The sequence below is a fragment of the Jaculus jaculus genome, chromosome 2, assembly GCF_020740685.1.
Source record: "Jaculus jaculus isolate mJacJac1 chromosome 2, mJacJac1.mat.Y.cur, whole genome shotgun sequence".
NCBI lineage: Eukaryota > Metazoa > Chordata > Mammalia > Rodentia > Dipodidae > Jaculus > Jaculus jaculus.
This window is the reverse complement of record NC_059103.1, coordinates 140,257,911-140,267,635: the sequence shown is the minus strand read 5'-3', so window position 1 is coordinate 140,267,635 and position 9,725 is coordinate 140,257,911. Positions and strand designations below refer to the sequence as shown.

Below are 9,725 nucleotides of genomic sequence, written 5' to 3'. Positions count from 1 at the left end.
GCATCACATAAACCTCTCTCCTTAGCCCCTAAGTTCTTATAGGCTCTCTTTTGGTTTTATCCAGAATGGAACTGTGTACCCCTAACTACTGTATAATTACAAAATATACTTTTGTTCCTGGGGAAAAAATGATTTTTATGAAGCTTATGCAAACTGGCATCCTTCCAATCATCTAAGCTGGAATATGCTTCTATCAGGCCATACTCACCTCAGCTCTCTCCAATATATGAGGCACAACATACACACTCAACAGACATATACATATATATTCTCCCAAGCACATGGTAAGTTATAAACTATAAGAAAGTGCTCCCCAGACCAGAGAGAGAGGTGATCCGGTCTCTCACAATGAAATGTGCATTCTCTTCCCTTGAGTACCTGTTACCCACCCTTCTGAGTAACATTACCAGTGCGAGGGAGTGTGTGTATCAAATAAGTACAATTACCACTGCACTGGGGCCTGTCATAGCCCACCCTGTGCACAGTGAGAAACATTCTGGAAAGGATCCTTGATTCTCCCACAAAGTGTTCCTTGGACCGGTCACTAGCTCCAGATGGTGCTCTAACAATGGTCACTTTTCTCGGAGAACACACACACCAGCATCACAGCGCTGGGTCCCCATGGATGTCACCACTTCCCAGCTGTCAATGATAGGGTCATAGCACTCGATGCTACTCAGCAGGGAGTTCCCATCATATCCTGCAATTGCGTAGAGCCTCCCCCGAAGCACTGTGGCCCCTACATAGCAGCGTGAAGTGGTCATACTAGTGACAGTTGTCCAAGAATCAGTACGGATATTGTATGCTTCGACAGAGGACAGGTGAGCGGTCCCATCAAACCCTCCTACCACATAAATATGGTCGTTCAGTAGGGCTACTCCAGCACCAGAATGCTTGGTGGCCATAGGTGTAACATTAGTCCAGTGTCCTGTATGGGGATCATATTTCTCAACTGAATTTAAGATATTCAACCCATCATATCCTCCTAGACAGTAGATCACTCCACTGGCCACTTCTAGTCCTGCACCCTCACGAGCTGTCTGCATGTCTCCAAGCATGCTCCACTGGTCAATGTTTGGGTCGTATCGCTCCATACTGGTGTGACGCCTGCTTCCATCAAAGCCTCCAGAGACATAGATCATATCTCCCAGTGTGGTAGCTCCAGCAAGGCCTCGTTGGACATTCATAGGGGCCACAGAATACCACACCCCATCCTCATCTGCAGTGTAGTCTAGACATTCCACTGAACTGAGGCAGGAACGGCCATCATAACCACCAATCACGTAGATCTGGTCGTGTAGTGACACTGAGGCCACATAGCGTCTCTTGCGAGTGATGCTTGGCAAAAAGCTCCACTCCTGAGTCTTGGGATCATATTTCTCTACTACATCAATAGGAGATTGCTGACTTCCGAAGCCCCCAACCACCAGAAGCACTTCATTGGCTCCTAGACGAGCCCTTGTCCTTGGTCCCTGCATCTGACTTCGAAGCTCAGGCCTCAGATGAAACGTCTTTGCTTCATCCACTAGGTCCCTGCACTGTAAACTGCAGCGGACGAAAGGCTCAGCATCTATTACGTCTGGGGGTCAGCAGGGGCATGCGCACATACTGCAGCAGGTCAGGCAAGGACTCCTCTTGCTCCTTCTTCGCATGTTTCACCCAGTTGATGACAGCCTCAAAGACAGGCTCTTCAGAATCCACCTGAATTTCATCACACTTGCTTAGCTTCCCCACCTCCCCTTGACTTAGGAGAATGAACTCTTCATGCTGCATCACTTCAGGAAAATGCTTCTGGCTGAAAACTTCAGCTGCTTGCATCAGGTCAACACAATTGTGAGTTTCAGCAAAATCCCTGATACCCAGGCAATTAGAAGGGTCCAGCTGACTTTCTAAGAACTCACAACAGGCTTGCTTCACACCTTTCAGCTGAAGCAGACAGGCTGCAGGCAGCAGTTCTTGTACATTTTCTACCGTCACATGTACAGTTTCTGTGTATACAAAGTCCAACAGGATTTCCATGGTAGAGCCAGTTAAACCTTGGATATCAACATAAGGTTTCCCCTTCTCTGAAAGCTCACTAGTGAACATGGCACAGAAGTAATCACTGCAGGCAGCCAGCACAATCCGATGGGCAGGGAAGTCTTTCTGCTCCACTCTCAAAGTCACATCACACAGGGTATTGCTCTTCCTGAGGGAGTTCATTGAGTTGAGGATGGATTTAGCGTGAGTATTTGTCATTATGTCTTTGGGGGCCATAATGCCACCCATCAAGCAACTGTGCTTGGGGGCTGAATGCCTTTCTCGGAGGAGAAGCCTTCGCCAGGTAACAGGGCGGGTGGAGTTCCAGGGGTGTCGGGAGGACAGCCATTCCACCTGGGGGGGAAGACGAGGACGGGGGAGGCCGCGGCGGGAGCTGAGAGGTACGGTAGCAAGGGAAGGGCTGGCTGCCACCACCTGCGCGCCACTCACCTGGGCTCCGACACGCCCGGCGGCTCCGGCCCGGCCCTGCCCGCGGGGATCAGGGGGGCGCGGGGCCTGCAGGCGGCAGGGTGGGAGTCAGAGCGCCGCCGCCGCCCCGACCCCGACGCTAGCGAGCAGCGACCGCCTGCCCTGGTTGTTTTAAATCTTGTGTTGGTTTAATACTTCTTTGTTGTGCCTAATGACAGCTTTTGCAGTGTGTTTACTCTGTGCCATTATGGGGTTTTTGAAGTTATGTTTTGGTATTATGGCTTAGTTAAAAGACCTTGGACTATGGGGATGTATGAACATCATTAGGATTGATAAAAACTATGGGGACTTTTGAAGATAGACTGAATGCCTTGTATTTTACATCATGGATGGTTAAAAGTTTATGGGGGCCAGGGGCTGAATGTGGTGGTTTGATTCAGGTGTCCCCCATAAACTTAGGTGTTCTGAATGCTAGGTTCCCAGCTGATGGAGATTTGGGAATTAACACCTTTTAGAGGCTGTGTATTGTTGGGGGCATCCTTATGGGTGTTATAGCCAGTTTCCTCATGCCAGTGTTTGGTATACTCTCCTGTTGCTATTGTCCACCTTATGTTGGCCAGGGGGTGATGTCCACCCTCTGCTCATGTCATCATTTTCCCTGCAATCATGGAGCCTCCACCTTGAGCCTGTAAGCCAAAATAAACCACTTTTCCCCCACAAGCTATTCTTGGTTGGGTGATTTTATACCAGCAACACGGACCTTACAGCAACAATTCCTTTAGCCTGCTTTTGTTGTGAAATGTCCTTATTTCTCCATCTGTTTGAATGGATAGCTTTGCAGGATAAAGTAACCTTGGTTGGCAATTGTTATCCTTCAGAACTTGGAATACATCATTCCAAGCCCTTCTGGCTTTTAAAATTTGTGTTGAGTAATCTGCTATGATCCTGATGGACTTGCCTTTGTATGTGATTTGATTTTCCTCTCTAACTGCTTTCAATATATTTTCTTTAGTTTGTATGTTTGGTAATTTAATTATACTATGGTAAGGAGAGGTTCTGTCCAGGTTTTGTCTGTTTGGTGTTCTAAAGGATTCCTGTGTCTGCATTGGCACCTCTTTCCTAATTTGGGGGAAGTTTTCTTCTATGATTTTGTTGAAAATGCCTACTATGCCTTTGGAGTGAAATTCTTCTCCTTCTGCTATACCCTGAATTCTTTTTTCTTTTTTGTTGTTGTTTTTTCGAAGTAGGGTCTCACTCTAGCCCAGGCTGACCTGGAATTCACTACAGAGTCTCAGGGTGGCCTCGAACTCATGGCAATCCTCCTACCTCTGCCTCCCAAGTGCTGGGATTAAAGGCGTGCACCACCACGCCCGGCTATACCCTGAATTCTTATGTTAGATCTTTTCATAGTGTCCTGAATATCTTGAGATTACCATTCATACTTTCCTATTAGTTTGTCTTTCTCTTTGTTGGACTGCATTAGTCTTCTACTTTAGATATTCTGTCCTTTCCTTCCTTCATTCATTCTACTTGTGTGATTTTCTACAGAGTTTTTTTTTTTTTTATTTCATTGATTGTTCTTCATTGCTAGTAGTTCTGACTGGGTTTTCTTTATTATATCTATTTCCTTATTTATGTCTTGTATTGACCTCCTTATTTCATTAAATTCTTTTCCTTCTTTCATTTCTTTGATTTTCTCTTTGATTTCTTTGAACATATTTATAATCATTCTTTTGAAATCTCTCTCAGGAATTTCCTCTAAATCAGTCTCACTGGAGTTCATTTCTGATGTTTTAATACTTTGGGTGGATTTATATTGTCTTGACTTTTTGTGTTTCTTGTGTTGTATATATTTTTGCATCTTAGATTAATTTAATGCTTGGATTTTCTAATTATCTGCAGTATTATGAGCTGTATCAATTGATCTGATGTTATATATCTTCAGAGTAGGAGCTTAAGGTGCTAGGTGTAGATCTTAAGACTCTCAGAGTATCTACAAAAGTGACCCTTGATGATGGGTTTGTCTACTATGAGAATATTCAAGTAGGCTGAGTGGGGCGAACTACAGACAGATTCTAAAATTTAACTAGTCAATGTACACACTCAATGAAAAACAGCACAGACTATGCAAGAGTAGGTGTTATGACAACCAGATGCTTTAGCAAAGTCACAGTCCCTTAGGATGTGTGTTGCCCCACACCCTAATCCTGCCAACTAGCTCTGGTCTGTTGAGGGCTCCAAATCAGCTTGTGATCAAGTGAGACCCTTCCCTATTGAACAACAGAAGAGGAAACAGAGGAACTATAATCTGCTATGAATGCTATAAATCATGAAGCAACAAATGCAAGCCTGAAATTTATGTAAGAATGGCAGATACAACCATCCACCACATTTAACGTATAATTTTTCCTAACATGGAAGGTGCAATTAGCACTTCCAATTCAAGCCTATATTCCAGGCTTATTTGGTGAGTACTGACCTGGTGTAATTCCAGTTACCTTTTGGGATTGTGCTGGTCCCATTTATGCTATGCTCCTGCTTGGGTCCCTCTTTGCTGTGCTGTGGGCTCAGGTAATCTGGCTGGGTCACTGGATCACTGCTCTGGTTGCCGGTGCCTGGTGCTATGTAGGTGCACTCCCTTCCCCAGGTCTCTGGTACTTGCTGGTGCTTGCGTTGGTGGTGGGGAAGAGGAGGCTGTGGATGGTGGGTGTAGTTCTCCCACTGGTCCGTATGATCCTCTACCTCACTAGCAGCTCCTCCATTCGTTGCTTCAGTCCTCCCTTCACGTTTCTTGAGTTTGTGCAGAGGCCAGTGTGAGTGGAGAATCCCCTTACCTGGCTTTTGCTGTGGTTCAGGCTGAGCCTTGTGACTGTGCTGCACCGACCTGGTTCTGCCACTGCTGGAAGAACTTCTGCCTGCCTCTGTGGGCTCTAGATGCTCTGGATCTCTCCTACTTCTCTGCTACAGTTGATAATTTCTCATACATCTTACTTTTTAGTAGAAGAGTGTATTTTGCTGGTTTTTTTTTTCTCTCTCTTTTTTTGGCTTTTTCTCCTCTAGGCTGCTTTGGCGTGATTCCTACACTGCCATCTTAACTGGAAGTCCATACTAATACATTAATGCTACTCTCACTTTTGGTTAGAGAAGCTTCTCTTTTCAGATGGCTTGTAATGATTCAGAAGGCACCATATTGCTGAAAAGAAGTGACAGAAGAGTGCTCAGCATTGAAATATCTCTATCATGTCTTCCAAGGCTCAGAGGCTATTGCAGAAGAGGTGGTGGAAAGAATGTAAGGGCCAAAGGAAGGGTAGGACTCCTTACTACATGCTCCTCCAGAGACAAAATGACCTGGATACTCATGACCTTACAACACCTGACACTACCTACATAAGACCATCAGGACAGGAGGAAACAACAATGACATCAAAATAAAAGAGAGACTGAGGGAAGGTGAGGGGAAATGATGGGAGAGTGGAGTTTCAAAGGGGAAAGTGGTGGGGAGGATTACCATGGGTTATTGTCTACAATTATGTAAGGTGTCAGTATAAATACATAACTTTTAAAAATTGAAAAACTAAAAAGCACAATGAGGGCTGGAGAGTTGGCTTAGCGGTTAAGTGCTTGCCTGTGAAGCCTAAGGACCCTGATTCGAGGCTCGATTCCCCAGGGCCCACTTTAGCCAGATGCACAAGGGGGCACACGCATCTGTAGTTCATTGGCAGTGGCTGGAGGCCCTGGCATGCCCATTCATTCTCTCTCTCTATCTATCTGCCTCTTTCTCTCTCTGTCACTTTCAAATAAATAAATAAAAATTTAAAAATAATTAACAAAAAAAAAAAACCCACAATGAGCTGTTGACCAGAGAGACCTACAAGATTTCCCAAAACGAAGAGATATTTCTGTCAGAGTACTTGATGACACACCGAAGGTTAGTGGTAAGACTGCTGAAGACACCATATGCTGTTGTTACGGAACATGGAATCACCTGGCTGGAATCTGGAAGAGAGTCAGTCCCCAGACAGCTCGTCTAGTGCCAAATGGTGCTGCATGAGAAACTGGGGAAAAATGACCAATATCTGTCCAAACAACTTGTTGTCTAGTCTACTCAGCAGCAAACATGATATGAAGTTCACACAGTGCAATAGTGGCACACACAGCTGGTCTTGATTTGGCTAACTGATCTCCTCAGTGGAATGGAACACATAACTGGAGTTGGGAAACAAGTCAGAACCATATCCAAAATACAAGCCCATTCTCCATTATCAAGCTCCTACCAATCGTGGGCTACAAGAGGGCCTACACCTATTACATTCTCTCTAAAATAATAATGGTTGTTCCATTTATCTGGTGCTGCCTTCACTCTTCATTGGAGAATTTGCTTCTCTTTTTCAGACGGAAGCAGATCCTGAGGAGAGAATCAGCCCATTACGCCTCACCAGGGACCCAGCTGAAACCAAGAGTAATTGGGGAAATGAGAAAGAGTGCTATTTTCTTGGTGAACCTGGTTCCAGCACAAGGGTGAAGGAGATAGACACAGAGAACACTCAATTCCTACCAAACCAGATATCCAGAGACACAGAGGCTCTGAAGACCTCATCACTGAAGTAGACCTAAAACTAATCCAACATGGCTCAGGGAAATTTGCAGAAGAAGGGGAGGAAAGATTGTTAGACCCTCATTTTGGGTCATTATGCACAGTGACATTGCCTCTTACCCATAACTGATGGTTAATCCCACAATGTACGACCCACATTCCCCAAGGAGGAGGGTCCCTGCAGAGGGGGAAGGACAGGGAGGAGGCTAACAATGATACCAAATTTTCCTGTCACCATGTTCAGCTCCCTAAACTTTATGGGCAAGTTTAAAATTTTTCTATTGACAACTTCCATAATCATAGACAATAAACCATGATAAGTCCCTCCTCCACTTTCCCCTTCACAATTCCACTCTCCATCATACCGCCTCCCCCTCTCAATCAGTCTCTCTTCTATTTTGATGTCATGATCTTTTCCTCCTATCATGATGGTCTTGTGTAGGTAGTGTCAGGCACTGTGAGGTCATGAATATCCAGGCCATTTTGTGTCTGGAAGAGTGATTGTAAGGAGTCTTACCCTTCCTTTGGCTCTTACATTCTTCCCACCACCTCTTCCGCAGCAGACCCTGAGCTGCTTCTAAGCACTGTGGAGCCTTTTGAGCCATAACAGAGGTCACCATCATCTGAAGAGAGAAGCTTCTCTAACCAAAAGTGAGAATAGCATTAACACATGGGTATGAACATGAAGAAAAAAGGCTTACAGAACAGTTTGGTGAGCATAATATTTGCATTTAGCCAGACACCAGCAAGCATTGCACCCCTAGGGCTCATGACCTCCCTGTCATAAGCTCACCACTAGGTTTTCAGTAGCAGGCATGTATACCCTCCAGTGGAGTGGGCCTCCAGTACAACTAGAGGGTGGTTGGTTTCCCCCATATCAGACATGCCACCATGCAGCCATTGGCTCATTTGATCTGGCTGGCCAAACTTAAGGCTTGCAAAATAATGGAAAATTCTAAAATTTAACTGAGCAATATACACATTCAATCAAAACCATGGAGTACATATGTGGGAGTAGGGATTAGAACAAATACATAATCTAATAATGCCAAAGGGTGTGCCTAAAGGTGTATGTTATCTCAAATCTTTGATCCTTTCAAATAGGGGCTGAGATTTCTGGTCTGAAATGGGTTCCAGGTCAGCCTGGGGCTGAGTGAGACGCTGTCCCCAAAAATGACAAAATGAAAAGACAGAGGCCCTATAAATCAGGAAACGTCAAAAGCATCAATAGTCAACACCAAAATACAGCTTATTTGAGAATGGTAAAGCCAGCCAAGAATACATCAATGACATAGAACACGTAAACTGCCCTGACATGGTAGGTGAGATTAGCGCTTCCAGTACAGGTCTATGACCTGGCTTTGTGTGAGTAGACCCTGTTACATTCGGGATGGCTTCCAGTCTCACCAAGGCAGAGTGCCTACCCTGATCCATCTCTGTTGCACTGTGGGCTTGATTGGGCTGCTTAGGTTGCTGGATCTGGTGTTCTGATCAGTTGTGCTGGATGCTATGTTGCTAGGAGGTGGTGCGCCGGTGTTTGGTGGCACTGGAGTTGGGGAAGGGGAGAGCGCAGGATGGCTAGAGTTGTGCTGGAGCTGCTCAGCTGGTCCCGTTTGTGTTCTCCTTCAGCAGCTGCTCAGCGGGTCCCTGCTGTCTCCCCTTCAGGTTTGTTGACTTTTATCTTAAAAACGGGCATTCATTTGCAATGTTAAGAGACTGGCGCTTGCTTGGGTGTGCGCTCCTGTGCACACACACACAGATAAATAAATCCTTTTTTAAGTTTAAAAAAGAGGATGGGAGTTCGATGTGGTGGGGTACACCTAGCATTCAGAGGCAAAGGTAGGAGGATCCACTTTGTTTTTGAGGCCAGCCTGAGACTGCAGAATGAATTCCGCAGCAAGATCCTACCTTACCAAAAAAAAAAGGAGGAAGGGATTTAGTGAGAACAGAAGGGGGATAAGAAGGGTAGTAGGGGGTGAATATGGTCAAAATACATTAAATAGGAGCTGGAGAGATGGCTCAGCAGTTAAGGCACTTGCCTGCAATGCCTAATGACATGGGTTCAATTCCCCAGTACCCACATAAAGGCAAATGCACAAAGTGGTGCATGCATCTGGAGTTCGTTTGCAGTGGCTCAAGGCCCTGGCACACTCATTTTCTCCTTCTCTCTCATTCTCTGTCTCTCCCTCCCTCCTTTCAAATAAATAAAAAGGTAAAAATAAGTACATTAAATAAATGTATGAAAATGTCAAATGGAGCCTATTATGTATAATTAACATATGCTAATAAAAACTTTTATATTTTTCCAAGGTTCAGTGGTCAGTTATACACTACTTTCTTTTTCTTTCCAAAGAACTCCAGATGCATGTGTCCCCTTGTGCATCTGGCTTATGTGGATCCTGAAGAATCAAACCTGGGTCCTTTGGCTATGTAGGCAACTTCCTTAACTGCTAAGCCATCTCTCCAGCCGCCACACGGCTTTCTTTGTCTTTGTCCTGAAGTCATTTTTGTGACTTATCAAAGCCCACCTTTCTTCCACCTTTCCTGACCCTGGTACCTCAGCTGTCACAGGAACTCAGCCTGCTGCTGGCCTTTCTTCCTCATCTTTACAAGTAATGCTTACTTGGCCAAAATAAAAAGAATTTATTGGCAGGAGAGATGGCTTAGCAGTGAAGACACTTGC

General features: G+C 45.1%; 1 protein-coding gene across 1 annotated transcript; it reads right to left on the bottom strand.

Moving 5' to 3' along the window:
- Positions 1-503: 503 nt before the first annotated feature.
- On the bottom strand, positions 504-2,476 carry LOC123458735 (kelch-like protein 12). Its single transcript, XM_045143799.1, is given in 2 exon segments — positions 504-1,581; positions 1,583-2,476. Coding segments are annotated over 2 exon segments (1,695 nt in total). The 5' UTR covers positions 2,269-2,476; the 3' UTR covers positions 504-572.
- Positions 2,477-9,725: the final 7,249 nt, after the last annotated feature.